Raw genomic sequence first — 20,157 nt, 5'->3', positions numbered from 1 at the left:
TACATTACACATACACATATAAACAACCACGCAAATGAGCACACATATGGCCTTTTATCTATATATATATATTTTTTTTTTCGATTGAGCTTTACTTATAGAGAAATATTCACTTAATGTGCTCAAAGGACTTTACGATGGGTCTCAGGTCAAATGGAACACAAATCGGAACATAACGCCTGCAAGGTGGTATTACATTTATGTAAGAATGTAAATGTTGCTGCTCGAAGCTCGAAGAAATAAAAAACAATGTGAAATTGAATGTAAGCTTCAATTTAATATACGAAAACAGATAAAATGGACGTTTCGGGTTTGCCCTTTATCAACAAAACAGGATAAATTAAACACTACAGACGAATGAGATAATGTGGTAGTGTCGTTGTTAAGCATGCATTAAACATCTTAACAACGCCACTACCACTCATTATTTTATCTGTTTTCGTAATTAAATTGAAGCTTACATTCAATTTCACATTGTTATTCATTTTAGTAAGACAGAGACAGCGGTGTGTACGACAAAGTACTTATTTTACACCGGAGTGCAGTTAGAGAATGTCTCGAAAATCTCTTTACCTTGGCGGATTCAACTTTGCGGGCCCCGTGCGAGATTCGAACCTGGGATCTCCTAGACCGGAGACATGTGTCATACCCATTAGACCACGAATCCTCACACTCGAATTCATTAACACACGTTTGGTTGTTTGGTTGGGAGATAACTCTGAAAGGAATCAACTAACCTTTGATGAGGAAATACTCGCTCTCTTGGTGTACTAGAAATGTCAAGAACCATTTGTGTGGTTCTGTGTACAGTTTTCTATGGGTGCGGCCATGTGGTTTAGTGGTATGACACTCGCTTTCGGATCGGAAGGTCCTGGGTTTGAGTTGAGTCCTTGTAAAAGGCTCTTTACTCACATTCTCTCACCATACTCAGGTGTAAAATGAGTACCTGGCCGTTAACAGCGTTGTCTCTGTCCAAATTTTTTTAAAAAACATCGCCTAACGGCGTTATGTCTCGTCCTAAATGTTAATTGTTGCTGTTGGCCAGGGACCCCTTGTAAAACGATTTGAGCACATTTAGTGGATATTGCGCTATATAAAAGCTCAATGTTTTCTACCTAGGTACGCCATATAGGCGTCATTTTTTTTGTCTTACAAGACCGTTGTTGCTGTTGACTCGTGTAGGGCACTGAGCACATCCTTTTTGTGGATATTGAACTGTATAAAAACACACTATTTTTCAATAAGAATGCCATCGAATTTTCTCTGTTTCTCGGTGTGTGAAGACGAATAAAATATCATATCCCATCTCCCATTTTCAATGGAACATAATTTGTCTTTAGGGTTTATTCCAAGAGAAGACTGGAATAACCCAGGAGTGAGCCGCAGTGTATCGTCGGAAATTGGATTCAAAAGTCTGATGTCACGTCCGCCCAGCAACCAGCAGCTTGGTTCTAAACAAAGAAAATCGGTACTCTTTATTCTTCATGGTGGCTAGATGTTTTTCACATGCCATGTGATCAGAATGTATAAAAGTCAAAATATGATCTGATTTACAATTTTGTACTCCTCTGGATGCACTTTTATGCTCGTCGGAGAAGTATTTCATAACGGCATCCGCCATTGTTCCGATAGTTTAGAACCAGTTGCTAAGTTACTATGCGTCATTACGAGGGAAGTGACGTCACGAGTGTTGAAGCCTATTAAACCAGAGCGAGGTGACTTGCTCAAGGTTGCACAGCACGACGAGAAAATCAAACACGGTACCTTTTGGATACGGATCAAAAATAGAGCTTTAAACTTGAGCTTTTATATAGAGCAATATCCACTAAACGTGTACAAGGCGCTTTACAATGGTCCTTGGCGGACAGCAACACGTAACATGTAGAACGTGACATGACGCCTGTTAGACAATATTACAATTTTTTTCCCGACACAGACAACGCTGTAAAGGGCTCGGTATTCATTTTACACTTGAGTACGGTGACAGAATGTGAGTAAAGAGCTTTTTCCAAGTACTCAATTATAATGCGCCGAGCGAGGCTCGAACCCAGGACTTTCCGATCCGAAAGGGAGTGTCATACCACTAGACTACATAGCCGCAAAGACCATGCCGCTTTGTCAAACCATATATATCCAACTCAACGCAGAGGATGTAGGTATTTTGAAAGGTGTGTGTGTGTGTGTGTGTGTGTGTATGTGTGTGTATGTGTGTTGGGGGGGGGGGGCTGTGGTGTTTTATTTTCTTGTATTTTTTTACTGCTTTTCCTTGCACTGTTTCATACACACTTTTGTTTTCAGATCTTTAACTTTAAACTTGATGGTGGCTTGATGGATGAAACCGTCCTTAGGGCGGAAGAAGTCTTGCGAAGCTGGGTTGACGAATCGAATTTGGAGGTATAGTCATACGCTACTACTACTACTACTACTACTACTACTACTACTACTACTACTACTACTACTACTACTACTACTACTACTACTACTACTACTACTACTACTACTACTACTACTTACTCTGTATCGTTGCCCAGACAGAACCCAAAGACATGATTACAGTCGGAACAGTCTGAGTCTGAGTCGGAATCGTACCAGCTCCAGGCGCTGGAATCACAGCATTTCCCATCGTGTCTCTTGCCTTCGGGGTTGGAGAATTTCAGCAGTCGAATTTCTATGACGCCAGAGGATCGACAGGAATCAAATATCTGATGACAGATGAGAGACAAAACATGTCGATGATCAGTGTTGCCAGGTGCTTTTGAAAAAAGTCCGCCAACTATATGCCAGAAATCCGCCAAAATCCGACAACTTCATCCTACTTTACTTGCGACATTTGCCCAAAATCCGCCATTTGATTTGAATCACTTATGATCAACAATAGTGTATAGTCTAAGAATAGAAATTATGTTACTAAACGCTACTCAACTATTTACAACTGTTTCCTTTTTTAAAGGTATGAAGATTCGTAGTTTTGATTTTGTTTAAGCGGGAGTTAGACTGTCGGATATTGTTTTCACCTTCGGTTAATCTGAATTAGGTTGTGTAATATGGATCTAGGCCAACAGTACACTCACAATAGGCGCTCCTAGAAGTCACTTTACGGGGGAAAAATAAAAAAATAATTAGACTTGATTGCTATACATGTACTTTTTAAATGGGTATACAAATCATCAAAAACCCGCCAAAAAAAATCCGACATCCGCCAAGCGATCCAACCCCCCCCCCCCCCCCCCCCCCCCCCACGCGATGATAAAAATCTGCCAAAATCCGCCAACCTGGCATCACTGTCGCTGATTTCAGCCCGATCTATTTCTGTCTATTACTTTCTTTGTGACGTCGGCATGCATTAACATCTATAAATACACCATCATGAGTCATCAATCGTGCTTAATGATCAACGCCAAATGTGATGACGTCATTACACAACTAGAGGGATATAGAGAAAGAGAGCCTAGCTACATAAAATGAATGTCTAGCGTTTTTAATTCAATTCATTTGATTTACCTTCGTTCTTTTTAATTCTAACTGATTCCTTGTTTGACGAATGAATTTGGATAAAAATGGGTTTTAAACTTATAGGATTAAATCACGAGGATTCTCTTGTGCTATGACACTCGCTTTCGGATCGGAATGTCCTGGGTTCGGGCCTCGCTCGGCGAATAGTTGAATCCTTGGAGAAAGCTCTTTACTCACATTCTCTCACCGTACCCATGTGTAAAATGGGTATATACGTTAATAGCGTTGTTTCTCTTGGAAAAAAAATCGCCTAACATTCGTTCTTCACGTTACATGTTGCTGTTGGTCAGGGACCCCTTGTAAAGCGCTTTTAGCACGTTTATTGGATATTGCGCTATATAAAAGCTTAATTTTTAAATTATTATGACGGATGTGATGATGATGATTGGTGATGATGGTATGATGATGATGATGATGATGATGATGATGATGATGATGATGATGATGATGATGAAGATGATGATGATGATGATGATGAAATCAAGAGTGTAGAGGGAAAGCCCATTGTCCGAATGACTACCATTCCACTGTTTGCCTTTCTTTGATTCTGGGAATGTATTTAGTTAGGTCAGACTGTGCAGCTCTCCCATTACACCAACCAATATAGGGGGGATAAGTGGCTGTCTTGAAAAAATCTACTTGAACACAAGGGGTTGTCGTCCTTGTGATTTACTCTAATTAATGACTTTGTCCGCTCGGTGTCAGGTCATAGCGACCTGGTGAGGGCGTTGTGTCAGGTTGATTAGAATAATATTGATAGTTAAAGTTGACGTCACTCAGGTCTTTTTATTGTTTTTGTCATCTGCGTAGATGAGTATTTCTCACTAAACTATTTGAAACTAATAATTATAAAACGATCATGGTTACACACAGTTTTGTGTCTTGGTCCGTTATACTTCCGGATGGCAATGGTCTGAACTTCTTAACTAAGCGCATACTATCTATAGGACCTTGAAACACCCCTTCCTACTCTCCTCCCCCCTCCCTCTCCGCCTCCTCTCCCTCTCACCCCTCCCCCTACTCATCCCCCTCCCTCTCCTCTCCACCCCCCTCTACCTCCCCCTCCCCCTCCTCCTCCCTTCCCAAAATTTGGGTTACCAGAACTTCCAATAAGTCTACGTGGGTCCGAACTGAAGACGGAATAGCAAGGAGAAGCAGATGGACCTCGTGGTAAAATCGTCCATGGGAAAGCTGGAGTAGAGTAGAGTCCCCGAGGCTATTGGTGTTTCGGATTCGTGTAAAAGTTTAACTTTCTTTATAGGGAATGAGATTAGCGGAAGAGTAGCGTCCCTTGATTGGACGTCAACGGCGGAAAAGTTATTAGAGAGAGAACATCATGTTGGTTGTGCGCATGCGTCTCTAGTCCTCGCTTCCGGAGACACTTCAACGAAAGAAAGTTGAGAGAGACGCATGCGCAAAACCATGTTGACGTTCTCTCTGTAAGGTGATGTCCAATCAAGGGACGCTACTCTTCCGCTAATCTCATTCCCTATAGGTCAAATAAGCAGACAATAAATAACTTTTTCGTCCAATTGGAACTTGGATCTGACCAAGGTGAAATTTTGGTTAATTTAGAACTCGCATGAATTTTGTAATTTGCAAATAACCAAAATACTTTAATAGGATCAAAATTTATCATCTTAGAAAAAAATAATTAAATTCATACATCATTTCAAGGAGTTATTAATTGCGTTTATTTACGTCTTCTTTCTAAAAAGAGCACCAATTTCCGGAATATCACATAAACTGTTAAGAAAATTATAACTTGTAAAGAGAACAAATATTAGCTCGTACAGAGAACAACAATTTTTCCAAGTTGGTTAACTCACTCAGTCCAGAGATTTTTGCTACTTTTCAAAATTGGAAAAAATGTACTAAAAATGAGCATGTGCATAGATAGTTTTATTCAACTATCGTTAACTTTCAAAAACTAAAAAGGTTAGCTTGGACACCATACGCCTGTAATTTGTCTCATAAAAATGTAATTAATAGGCATGGGGTAAAAGTAACCAGGGTATACTACGGATATAGTCGGTGTTAGGGTTGAGTGAGTTAAATAAGACATCCTTTTCTTTCTTCACTTGATAGTCATCCATTTAAGTTTTCAGTTAAAACATTTCTGGGTTTTTGGGTTTTGGTGTTTCTTTATTTGTTTTTATCTTTGTGTGTGTGTGTGTGTGTGTGTGTGTGTGTGTGTGTGTATTTGGTCCATTTTTGTTTTACTCTGGTCGTTTTTCTTATTTTTTATATTATTGTTTTGTTTTGTTTTGTTTGTTTTGTATTTCTTTTGTTTGGTATATTTTGTTTTGGATGTTTTTTGTTTGTTTTTTGTTGTTGTTGTTGTTGTCTGGGTGTTTTTTTATTGCGTGCGGATTGCTTTGTTAATTTTTGTGTTAAGAATCTTTTGTTTGTTTGTTTGTGTCTTTTGTTTGTTTGTTTTATTTGGGGTTTTTTCTTTCCTTCTCTTTTTTTTTTGGGGTCGTTTCTTTTTTGCTTGTATTTATTTGGTCCCTCCATTCAAAATTGTTTTGGTCACGAGGCAAAAATGAAAAAATAGAAAGAATATAAAATCCTCTTCCTATTTCCTTTCAAGGAAATTTGACAAATTGAGTCAATATATAGGGAAAAGAAACATTATTTATTTAACCCTCTCCTCACCAATCATAGGAAATTCCTCACATTCCTTACGACACAGCTGTTGGCAAACCATTATCTCATTCTGATTACTTTTAAATATCACAAAGTTTTAAGAATTTTCTTTCCCAACTATAAAAACTTAACACTTTGCTGGAGAGCTCATTTTGGTGAACAGTATTGTGTATAGAAGGAATTTAGTTGACGTCACTCAGCTCTTTGTTATTGTTTAGCGAGCCAGCCATTTTTATGAGTAGTTCTCAATAAATTATGTTTAAGGTTACAAACGGTATTGTGTGCTGGTACTTATATCCGGCTGGCGGGTGTTGTGGGCGTTTTAACTAAGCGCATAGTATCAATTGAATGTACTTGTTGAGTAAGAAAAATTTAATTTTGCGATGGGTGAGTGTGAAGTTTGGAGGAACATTCTGTAAATGACTGGTAGGGAGAGAGTTAAAGCCACTTATTGGAAAATTTGGTCAGGAAATTCTGTAAATGACTGGGACGGAGAGAGTTAAAGAGAAGTCAACTTATAGCCTGACACTGACCAACAAGTGACCAACAAGTCTTTGGTCGCAAAAGAAAACAAATCGTGAGTTGTATCCAATAGTTCAACCAATGGGATCACTTGTTTCCTTGAACTTAAATAACGACAACTCACTAGATGTTGCAAAAATTTTTTTTTAAAATGACGTCAAACTGCAAGTCCTAGAGGGTTCTAGTATCAGGCTATTAGTTAACGATGGCTATGGTTAAAGCCACGTATTGAAAATTTGGCCACACAATTCTGTAAATGACTGGGACGGACAGAGTTAAACCAAGACGTTGAAAATTGACCAAAAAACTGGCCATTCTAATCAAACGATATTTCAAGGACAGATAATTTGGCCACAATTTTAAATACATTAATTTTCGTTTCTTTCAGAGTACGATGGAACGGGCTGAAATGCGCTATATGAATGCCATTTATCATTTATTGTATTATGAGGAAACCGTAACAAATTGAAAATTGTCTCCCTTAAAAGAAGAACAAATAAAAAAACTTACCTGAGCAAGAAGTAAAACCAAGGGCAATAACTTCATGGTAAATCTCTATGTTGACCAAAATGGTGGATTATATTTTCTTTTTTCACGCACACTTGTTGATATAATTCTTCTCCTCAAGAACGATATAGAATCCAGTTTGTTTGTGTGGTGGGTGTTAGGGTGACGTCTCAGACTCGTAACTGCCAATCGTAACACGCGTGAAGCAGAGTTTTACTAATTCCAAGTTTTGTATAAATTATGAAGAATAATCAAATTCACGGTTATTTCCCCTTGTAAGAAATTATCAAGGTTTAACAAACTAGTAAGGTGTGAGTAAAATTCACAGCAATTGTCAGAATATCAATAGGGCAAAACACTAGATGCGACTTTTATAGTGATATAACATTTTGAGAATTTAGAAGCACGGCCTATTTTTGACAATAGGCTTCAACATTCGTGATGTAACTTCCCTCGTAATGACGAATAGTAACTTAGTAACTGGTTCTAAACTATCCTAACAATGGCGGACGCCCTTATGAAATATTTCTCCGACGAGCATAAACGTATATTCAGAGGAGAAAAACTTTATAAATCTGATCATTTTTTTGACTTTTATACATTCTGATCATATGACATATGAAAAGGTTCTAGCCAGCATGAAGAATAAAAAGTACCGATTTTCTTTGTTTAGAACCAAGCTGCTAGTTGCTGGTCGGACGTGACATCAGACTATTGAATCCTATCGTTAATTACTTGTTATTCTTTGAGGTTGTGAAATGATATTTACAACACAAGAGATCCTTGAATTGAAAGGACAGGTAAACTGAGATCTACAGCTACATTTGATTTTACTATGGCGTCAAAATTGAACGTGACGATGATGATGATGATACTACTACTACTACTTACTTCTACTACTACTACTACTACTAATGCTACTACTACTACTACTACTACTACTACTACTACTACTACTACTACTACTACTACTACTACTATACTTCTACTACTACTACTACTACTACTAATCTACTCTACTACTACTACTACTACTACTATACTACTACTACTACTACTACTACTACATACTAACTACTACTACTACTACTACTACTACTACTACTACTCTACTTACTACCTACTACTACTACTACTACTACTACTACTACTACTACTACTACTACTACTTACTACTAATTACTTTACTTCTACTACTACTACTACTACATACTACTACTACTACTACTACTACTACTACTACTACTATACTATATATATTTATTATTATATTACTACTACTACTGTACTACTACTACTAACTACTACTAACTACTACTACTATACTTTATAATAGCAGTAATAATACAATTATAAGATAGCGGAGATAAATGATAATATTTGATTGTAATAATAATAATAATTAATAATAATAATAATAATAATATTATTATTATTATATATTATTATTATTATTATTATTATTATTATTATTCTATTATATATTGTTAATTCATTATTATTATTATTATTATTATTATTATTATTATTATTATTATTATTATTATTATATATTATTATTATTATTATTATTATTATTATTATTATTTTATTATTATTATTCAATATTATCATTTATCTCCGCTATCTTATAATTGTATTTCCGTCTTCTAATTTCTATTCAACGGGAGTTGCCGACAAGATTTGACCTAAGCTCTCAATAATTAGGATTAATCTACATAAATACCTTGATTATTGAAATAATCTTAAAGTTCAACGACATCGAATGATGCGAAACAACAGAACCACTTTTCACAACAAAATTATCGACGAACGGTAACTGATTATGTAGGCGTTAGAGGTGGCAGTATGTGAGTTGGATCTTTAGCATTGAAGTTATGAAAAACACTATTCCTGTACTGCTCTTTTTGACGAAAAACATTACTGTGAAACAATTGCGCAGCAATTGTTTCACTTGTTACAGTGAAAAATTTGCCTTCCAAGAAAAGATCAGCCAAATTCTCAAGTGGCCGATTTGATCTCGTCAACATGGTCGTCACTCATTCCTAGTCAGTCTGTCTCTTGTCAGCACTCACACATTAGACTTTCCACACAATGTGTTTGTGTGTGTATGTATGTGTGTGTGTGTTTGTATGTGCGTGTGTATGTGTGAGTGTAAACATAGATGTGAAGGGCCTGGCCTTGCCATGCGATAACTCCGCCCTTGTCCCACTATCGATCACATATCAATAAACATAGAACGAAACAAGTTGACGTCTCTCAGCTCTTTGTTATTGTTTGGGTGATTAGTTCTCACTTAAGTCCCTCTAACTCTAACTATAAACAATCAAAAATACATCATTTCGAAATGCAATAGACAGGTAGATAACCACGCCTCTCGGACAATCGTCATAATGTAAACAATGGCAGTGATTGGTAGACACAGCAAACTACACATGTTTTACTATCGATGGTTTGTGCTTAAGTAAAATACCCACTTTTCTACTGCTTGATCAATAGAACCAACACAGAAAATTATGTGTAAACCTAAACGTTTATAATCTGATCAAGAAAATCGTGTGATAACTAGTCACCCATTTGGCGGTATAAAAACAATGACAGTGATCAGTCAGATCAGAGGGGTCCATTCCATTCACGTTACTGTTTATAAACAAAGAACTATGTTTGTCCGAGCACGTGTGAGGGTGTGTCACAAATTTCATGTTTTGATTGGTCTAAAATCTACTGGTTAATTCCCCATCAAATTCACATTTCTGGTCATCGATGTCCCAGGCCTGTCGAATGTATGTTTGAAATGATTCCAACTTTTGGAGTTTTGGTTACAAATGTCAAACTGTTCCGTGTACAGATAGAACGAAGATGAAGTCACTCAGGTCTTTTGTTTTTGTTTTTGTTTTTTCTTGCCATCCACAATTATGAGTTATTGGATTCAATTGTCTGTCGTCACATCCTCCCAGCAACGAGCAGCTCTGGTTCTAAACAAAGAAAATCGGTAATTTTTATTCTCCATGCTGGCCAGAACTTTTTCACATGTCTTGTGATCAGATTGTATAAAAGTCAAAACATGATCAGATTTATAATGTTTTTCTTCTCTGGATACACTTTTATGCTCGTCGGAGAAGTATTTCATAAGGGCGTCCGCCATTGTTTCGATAGTTTAGAACCAGTTACTTAGTTACTGTGCGTCATTACGAGGGAAGTGACGTCACGACTGTTGAAGCCTATTCTCAATAAACTGTATGAATCAGACTGTAAAAGTTCAAGGTTACACATAGTAGATGTGTGTGTTGGTCTATTATACTTCCGGATGGAATGTTGTGAGCTTCTTAGTCATACTATCTTTTTTAACTGTCCTTACAATTTTAAAAATGCCGAAAAAATCTGGATTGATATTTGAAAAACGGGTTATTTAGATATGGGTTTTTTAATGTGTTGCTGGTTTTTTGTTTGTTTTGATTGTTTTTTATTTTTAATTTTTTTTTCAGAGTCGGGTTGAATAAATACGATGCCCTTGAAAACATCATACAAAATGTTTTAACTGTATATGCAAAAATTTTCTTTGCAACAGTCTAGCGTCATATATAAAGGTAGCAAGCATTTGCTATTGTGAGAGCTTTCTTGTTTCACATATGTACGGAGTCTTTGCGTAGGTAAGATCATCATCAACATCATCATCATCATCATCATCATCATCATCATCATCATCATCATCATCATCATCATCATCATCATCATCATCATCATCATCATCATTGTCATTATCATCATCATCATCATCATCATCATCATCATCATCATCATCATCATCATCATCATCATCATCATCATCATCATTCTTCTTCTTCTTCTTCTTCTTCTTCTTCTTCTTCTTCTTCTTCTTCTTCTTCTTCTTCTTTCTTCTTCTAATAATAATAATAATAATAATAATAATAATAATAATAATAATAATAATAATAATAATAATAATGATAATAATAATAATGATAACAATAATAATAATAACAATAATGATAATAATAATAATAATAATAATAATAATAATAATAATAATAATAATAATAATAATAACAATGATAAAAATAATAATAACAATAATAAGGCTAGCATTATTCAGTATCTGATACTGAATAGTGGTTTTGCACTATTCAATATCTGATACTGAATAGTGGTTTTGTACTATTCAGTATCTGACACTGAATAGTGGTTTTGCACTATAATACGGTGTTTTTTTTTTTCCGAAACCTGAAAAAGTTATGGGAAGAGGGCAGCTGTGGAGTGAATATGGGACTCAGAGAAGTGTACACCAGTGGGGAGTGAACCTGGGACTTGGTTTCGGCGGGTTTCCAAATAAAAAGCAATTACTTTTTTACGAAACACGACGACACCTGGCAATATCCGACAAAGTTATGAGAGGTAGGCAGCAGCGTGTGTGTGTGTGTGTGTGTGTGTGTAGAGGGGGGGGGGGGAGAGGATGAACCTGAGATTCAGGGAAGTGTACACCAGTGGGGAGTGAACCTGGGACTCTGGGTTTTGTAAAAAAGCAATAACAATATGGGGGGGGGGGGGGGGTGGGGAATTACATTTTTACGAAACCCGACAATATGCGGCAAAGTTGTGGAAAGTAGGCAAAGCGTGGGGAGTGAACCTGGGACTCAATGAAGTGTACACCAGTGGGGAGTGAACCTGAGACTATGGTTTTCGGCGGGCTTCAGCTAGTTTCATATAAAAGCAATTAATTTTTTACGAAACCCGACGAAACCTGGCAATATCCGGGAAAGTTATGGGTAGTAGGCAACAGTGATGGGGAGTGAACCTGAGATTCGGGGAAGTGTACACTAGTGGGGAGTGAACCTGGGACTGGGTTTCGGCGGGTTTTGAAAAAAAAAGCAATTACTTTTTGTTTACAAAATGCACCAAATCCCAACAAAATGGGGCAAAGTTATGGAAAGTAGGCAAATAATGGGGAGTGAACCTGAGACTAAGGGAAGTGTACACCAGTAGGGAGTGAACCTGAGACTATGGTTTTCGGCGGGTTTCAGGGAGTTTCACATAAAAGCAATTACTTTTTTTTAGAAACCCGGCAATATCCGACAAAGTTATGGGAAGTAGGCAACAGTGGGCATGGGGAGTGAACCTGAGATTCATGGAAGTGTACACCAGTGGGGAGTGAACCTGAGACTCTGGTTTTTGGCGGGTTTCAGCGAGTTTCACATAAAGCAATTAATTTTTTTACGAAACCAGGCAATATCCGACAAAGTTGTGGGAAGTAGGCAACAGTGGGGAGTGAACCTGAGACTCAGGGAAGTGTACACCAGTGGGGAGTGAACCTGAGACTATGGTTTTTGGTGGTGTTCAGCGAGTTTCATATAAAAGCAATTACTTTTTTACGAAATCCAACGAAACCTGGCAATATCCGACAAAGTTATTGAAGTAGGCAACAGTGGGGGATGATCTTGAGATTCAGGGAAGTACACTTGTGGGGAGTGAACCTGGGACTCTGGATTTTGTAAAAAAGCAATACCAAGGGGAGGGGGAATTACTTTTTACGAAGCCCGCCACAACCCGACAAAGTTATGGGAAGTAGGCAGCAGTGGGGATTGAATCTGGGATTTGGACACGGATGAGGATTGAACCTGGGACTGCGAGAGGCTGGTACCAGTGGACAGTGAGCTCAGAATGTACTTTTATTTCGAAACCTACTGAAATTGCCAAAAGTTATGGGAAGGGGGCACCATTGGGCAATGAACCGGATTCAGGGAAGTGCACACTGGTTGGGAGTGAACCTGGGACTGTGAGAAGAGGATATCAGTGGAAATGAACCTGGGACTATGGAAGATAGATACTAGTGGGAAATGAAGCCGGACTATGGGAGTTGGGTACCAGACGAGAATGAAGCAATTACTTTTTTACAAAACCCACCGAAAAACCATAGACTTAGGTTTACTCCCCAATAGTCTACACTTCCCTGAGTCTCGGGTTCACTCCCCCACTGTTGCCTACTTCCTTTCCATAACTTTGTGGGATATTGTCGGGTTTCATAAAAAAGTAATTGCTTTTTTTTACGAAACCCAGTCCCAGGTTCACTCCCCAATGGTGCACACCTCCCTGAGTCCCAGGTTCACTCCCCACTGCTACCGACTTCCCATAACTTTGTCGGGGATCGGCGTGTTTTAGCAGGTTTCGTAAAAAAAGAAACACCCCTAAAAATACCACCTGTATTCAGATAATAGATGTCAATTGTAGTCTAATATTCAGTATATCTATTTAAATCATCATTATTATTATTATTATTATTATTATTATTATTATTATTATTATTATTATTATTATTATTATTATTATTATTATTATTATTATTATTATTATTATTATATTATTATTATTATTATTATTATTATTATTATTATTATTATTATTATTATTATATTATTATTATTATTATTATTATTATATTATATTATTATCATTATTATTATTATTATTATTATTATTATTATTATTATTATTATTATTATTTATTATTATTATTATTATTATTATTATTATATATTATTATATTTATTATTATTATTATTATTATTATTATTTATTATTATTATTATTATTATATATTATTATTATTATTATTTATTATTATTATTATTATTATTATTATTATTATTTATTATTATTATTATTTATTATTATTATTATTTATTATTATTATTATTATTATTATTATTATTATTATTATTATTATTATTATTATTATTATTATTATTATTATTATTATTATTATTATTATTATTATTATTATTATTATTATTATTATTTTATTATTATTATTATTATTATTATTATATTATTATTTATTATTATTATATTTATATTATTATATTATAGCATATTATTATTCACGAATTATCATCGTAAATTAATTAATGGCACGGAAGTACTCGCTAAATTAATAATGCAGAAATCTGCCACTATTTTAATGAATCGGGTTTGTCTTAGATGACCAAACAAACAACAAACAAACAAACAAACAAACAAACAAACAAACAACAACAACAACAACAACAAATGAGACAAACAAAAAAAAAAGCAAGATTTTAAAAGGTAATAAACAATAGAAGAGCACATCAATGAAAAACAACAACGTGATTATAACACATAAAAGATATTCGTAATAAATCGATAACTGATTAAATTACTCGAACTACTTGATTAAAAAAAAAAAAAAAATCATAATAATGATGATGATGACGATTACAACAACAATATTAATAATAATAATAATAATTGTAAGTAAGTAGAAATAATAATAATAATAATAATAATAATAATAATAATAATAATAATAATAATAATAATAATAATAATAATAATAATAATAATAATAATAATAATAATAATAATAATAATAATAAATAATAATAATAATAAAAGAACAATAGTATAATATCAACATTAAAGCATATTACTAGCAAATAAAATTATTTAAACAAAAGTTTAAAAATATCAATAGACAGAAGGAATTTTTAAAATATTGGGGGAAAAAAAAAGTTATCCAATATTGGGGAAAAAAAAAGTTATCCCTGCCGGGATTTGAACTCTCGAACCTTAAGCTCAGAGTCAAACAGCTTATTTCCACCAAGCCATGGTGTCACTAAACATTTAGTGACATTTAATCATGTCTATTTAGATATTTAAAAATGTATTTGAATACCACTCTTACTTTGATATTTTGAACTATGTTAATTGCACTATAGCAGAAATTAAAAAATTACGATCAAAATATTTTTACAACTTTGAATCGGGCTGTCAGTTACTGCACGCTGTGATTATCCCCAGACACCTGTCTGGGAATAATAAAAATTTGTTATCCCCAGACACCTGTCTGGGGATAACAAATTTTCACTATCCCCAGACGCATATTTGAAACTCCGCTCTTTTAAACAATTATCCACATTCCAGAACATGGAATGTTTCCAGATGCATATAGAAATAAGGAAAGTTAATAAAATATCTATAAAAACATAAAATTATCAACATTAAAATCAGTTGTTACTACATATACACAATATGCGTCGACTTCGAAGTGGGTGTCATGGCCGAATGGTTTAGTCGTCTGCCTGGAAGTTTGACCATAATCGACGTTGTGGGTTCGAATCCTGGTAACGTCACTTTTTTTTATTTATTTTTTTTTTAAATTCCGTCTTCTTTTTACAGAACGTTGAAAGGAATAAATGTCCCATCCATCCTCCCCCCACCTCTTTTTTTATTATTAAACTCTCTCTCTCTCTCTCTCTCTCTCTCTCTCTCTCTCTCTCTCTCTCTCTCTCTTGTTTTTTTCTAGTTTCTAGCAAATATATTCGTCCCCACTCCGATCTCAAATAGTGTCTAAAAATAATAAATAATTAAAAAGCAAACAAACAGAAATATTCAGAGAGCGACCAAATGGTCAGATAGAGGAGAAAAAAAAACAATAATTGTTTTAAAAATAAAAACAATAATGTTTTTAAAAAATAAAAACAATTTAAGAAATTCATGCTCAGAAACGGAACATTTACATAAAGGTTTAGCAAAAAAAACAAAAAAACTCTAAGGTTTAGGTCAAAATATAAAAAAAAAAGAAAAAGAGAGATTTCCCTCGGAGCAGGGAATAGTGTTAACAATAATAATAATAATAATAATAATAATAATAATAATAATAATAATAATAATAATAATAATAATAATAATAATAATAATAATAATAATAATAATAATAATAGTAATAGTATGATAATAAGAGTATTAATAATAAAAATAATATTATTATTGATAATAATATAATAATGATTATGATGGTAATAGTAATAATAATAACAAATATTACAATTATTATTATTATTATTATTATTATTATTATTATTATTATTATTATTATTATTATTATTATTATTATTATTATTATTATTATTATTATTATTATCATTTGACCAAAACAAAAAAAAAAAACAATAATAGATCTAGAGCAAATTAAATAATGAAATAATATTATCGGAGAAATAAAAAATTCAACTGATTTAAAAAAAACTCTTGCTCGGAACTCGGAACAAAAGTGAAAACAATGAAAATCAATTGGGAAGAAAGAAAGAAAAAGTAAAAAAAAAAAAAAAAAAAATGTGTGTGTGTGGGGGGGGGGGGGGGGGGGCGGTCGCGACTGGGTCGAATCTGTGCAGCTAAAAGGAGTAAAATGAAAGGTGGCCTAACCCACTGAGCTGCCTATCCACACCGCTATCGGAATGTTTTAAATTCATATATGAGCTAAACATATTTCCACCATTTTTGCTTCCTTGTTTTGGTAGTTATTTTTATCTTTGATTCGAATAAAAATATGTTGTTGGATCTAGTTTTGTGGACGTGTGATACTAAATTGTATTGTCTTGTGCGAAGCAGACAGGAAAATAACACGTGTGGGTTTTGGGCTTTGGGGCGAACAACACCATGGCCTAGGAATTCGTCCGCGACATAAAAATTATTCCCGGTCGTCCCCAAAATTGTGGCCAGAATGAGCAAATTATAGAAACAAGAGATGATCAATAAAGTTAACAGGTAGGTAGGTAATGAAAATTTAAATGGTTGGTGGACAATGAACAGATTTGATGATTAACAACTTTCTTCCTGGTTGAAAATAAAAAGTCGAATTGCCAGTTTGACGTTTTCAGATCAAAGTAACAAAAGAAATTTCATTGATCCATTTGCTTTAAAATATTTTTTTAAAAAGAGCTGGATTTGACATTTGATCACTATTTACTTTCATCTTGTGTTAAATATCACTTGATATATTAACTGTTTTGGGACACAACCACTAGTATTTTTTCCAGAATATTTGGTATTTTTCACGCCTAGTTTGGCATTTTGCATAAAATCTTTCTGCCCACTTGCTACATGCGTATGGGGATTGTATCCCCAGACAGGTGTCTGGGGATAACAAAAATTGGTTATCCCCAGACACCTGTCTGGGGATAACGAATTTTTATTATCCCCAGACAGTCGTCTGGGAATAATGACAGCCGTTACTGCACGTGTTCAATCTGGAAGTAGGTCAGCAGTTCGACCGAGATTGTCGCACTTTTCACTCTCTCTATAAAAAAGAGTTCCTTGTGGATACTGAATAGTGGCAAAGCACTATTCAGTATCAGATACTGAATAACCACTTCCAAATAATATAATAATAATAATAATAATAATAATAATAATAATAATAATAATAATAATAATAATAATAATAATAATATAATAATAATAATAATAATAATAATAATAATAATAATAATAATAATAATAATAATAATAATAATAATAATAATATACTAATAATAATAATAATAATAATAATAATACAAAAATAAACAAAAAGACTGAGTATCGAGTCAGCCGTGCAGTGTACCCCATCCTCTCCCCACGAAGAGAAGGAGACAAGGTAGAGAATCACCAGCTTATGGCTCTGTTGATTGAGTTAGTATAGGTGTCTATCGTAGATATACATCTGTACTCCTAGAAAAAGGTGTATAGATAGTTCGAAGATGACGTCACTCAAGCCTTTGTTGTTATATTTTGCCATCCGGGTTTGTGAGTTATTTTCCCTGAACTGTATTAACCAGACTATAAAAGTTCATGGTTACACATAGTTTTGTGTGTTCGTCCGTTATACTTCCGGATGGCATTGTTATGAGCTTCTTAGCCAAGCGCATACTATCTATATCTATGGTGTCTATCCACACGACCACGGCTCAGTCCGACCCAATACGCCGGTGACGGATTATAGATAGTATGCGCTTGGCGAACAAGCTCATAACATTGCCATCCGGAAGTATAGCGGACCAACACACACAACTGTGTGTATCCATGAACGTTTATAATCAGGTTAATACAGTTCAGTGAGCATTGCTCATAAACGCGGATGGCAAAAACAATAACAAAGACCTGAGTGACGTCATCTTCGAACTATCTATATGCTTGGCTTTGGAAAAACCAACCATTGCTTTGGTGTTGTCATCACAATGTCTGCTAAGCATGACCAAATTTTTATTACGAACTTTCTAATAATATTATAATAACCAAGGAAAGTAACTGATGTAATTTTTGAACTATTTAATATTTTACGAATTAGCTCCCTTCGGTAGTGTCATCACAATGTCTGCAAATCATAACGAAATTAAAATAATGACTAAGATTCTAATTGGATTCAGTAGTCTGATGTCACGCCGCCCGGCAACGGTGGCCATCTTGGTTCTAAACAAAGAAAATCATTACTTTTTATTCTTCATGCTGGCTAGAACTTTTCATATGTCTTGTGATCAGAATGTGTAAAAGTCAAAACATGATCAAGTTTATGGGTTTTTTCCTCTTGATACGCTTTTATGCTCGCCGGGGCAATATTTCATACGGGCGTCCGCCATTGTTCCGATAGTTTAGAGCCAGTGTTACTAAGTTACCATGCGTCAAAAGGAAGGAAGTACGTTATAACTGTTGAAGAGTATTATAATATTATAGAAGATGATCCAAGGGAAGTAATTGGTATATTTTTTCATATCTAAGATTTACGGATTAGCTCCCTTGGTTGGGATGTCTTGTATTACAGATATTGCTATTCTTATCGCAGTTTTCATATTCTTATTCATACCCCATGGGGATGTTTTACACCCCTACTCCATAATAAGAAGAAATGTGAGTTACCCTATTCCTATCTCATGGGGTGGTTTTACACGTTGATATAGTAAAATATGATAACTACTACTACTACTACTACTACTACTACTACTACTACTACTACTACTACTACTACTACTACTACTACTACTACTACTACTATCGCTACTACTACTACTACTACTACTACTACTACTACTACTACTACTACTACTACTACTACTACTACTACTACTACTACTACTACTACTACTACTACTACTACTACTACTACTACTACTACTACTACTACTACTACTATTATTATTATTATTATTACTATTATTATTATTATTATTATTATTATTATTATTATTATTATTATTATTATTATCATCATATTATTATTATTATTATTATTATTATTATTATTATTATTATTATTATTATTATTATTATTATTATTATTATTATTATTATTATATTATTATTATTATTATTATTATTATTATTATTATTATTATTATTATTATTATTTATTATTATTATTATTTATTATCATTATTATTATTATTATCATTATTATTATTATTATTAAGAAAAAAATGGGACCGCGCGGCTCAGCGGTATGGTCTTTGCTTCGTACCCGAAAGTTATCGAGTTCGAAAGCCCGTCGCTTCGTGTGACCTTGAACAAGTCACCTAGCCTTAGCCCACTTTGCGGCGCTGCACTACGGCGGACGCCTGGGTTACTCCAGTCTATCCTTGGCATAGATCACATAGAAAAGTTTCCCCTTGAGGCGATTGATCACATTTGACATCTAATTTAATATTTTTTAACGAGTCCTTCAGAGCCTTTATGTCAATCGCAAAGTCTATCGCAAAGTACTTTCCACCAGATCTACGGACACAGCTATCCAATCACTGGTGGGGTGGACAGGGGAGTCAGCAAAAAAAAACATCGACTTTAAAAAAAAAATAAAAATTGAGCTTTTTATAGCAATATCCACTAAATGTGCTCAAAGCGCTTTACAAGGGGTCTCTGGTCAACAGCAACATTTAACATGTAGGTCGGGACATGACGTCTGTTAGGCGATATTACAATTTTTCGGACGAAGACAGCGCTGTTAACGACCAGGTACTCATTTTACACCTGAGTACGGTGAAAGAATGTGAGTCAAGAGTCTTTTCCAAGGACTCAGCTATGCGCCGAGCGCGAGGCTCGAACCCAGGACCTTCCGATCCGAAAGCGAGTGCCATACCACTAGACCACATAGCTGCACTTCACTCAGGATCAGTCTTGGTCGCT

At 34.6% G+C, this 20,157-nt stretch overlaps 1 protein-coding gene across 2 annotated transcripts in view; it reads right to left on the bottom strand.

The window, feature by feature from the left end:
- The window catches only part of LOC144978827 (uncharacterized), a 24,187-nt gene extending 15,016 nt beyond the window's left edge, over nucleotides 1-9,171 (bottom strand). The window contains exons 1-3 of one of the 2 annotated variants that reach the window (XM_078925371.1): nucleotides 8,918-9,171; nucleotides 7,195-7,463; nucleotides 2,515-2,702 (exon numbers count right to left, since the gene is read on the bottom strand). In XM_078925371.1, coding sequence (XP_078781497.1) covers nucleotides 2,515-2,702; nucleotides 7,195-7,230 — 224 coding nt within the window. In that variant the 5' untranslated portion in view covers nucleotides 7,231-7,463; nucleotides 8,918-9,171. Of the gene's footprint in view, nucleotides 1-2,514; nucleotides 2,703-7,194; nucleotides 7,560-8,917 lie in introns of both variants that reach the window. The other variant, XM_078925370.1, reaches the window with a different exon arrangement.
- Between the last annotated feature and the right edge of the window lie 10,986 nt (nucleotides 9,172-20,157).

This window comes from Berghia stephanieae, chromosome 8 (assembly GCF_034508935.2).
Source record: "Berghia stephanieae isolate SIO BIC M18660-M18661 chromosome 8, UCSD_Bste_1.3, whole genome shotgun sequence".
NCBI lineage: Eukaryota > Metazoa > Mollusca > Gastropoda > Nudibranchia > Aeolidiidae > Berghia > Berghia stephanieae.
The sequence above is the reverse complement of the archived record's forward strand: the minus strand, read 5'-3'. Positions and strand labels throughout refer to the sequence as shown.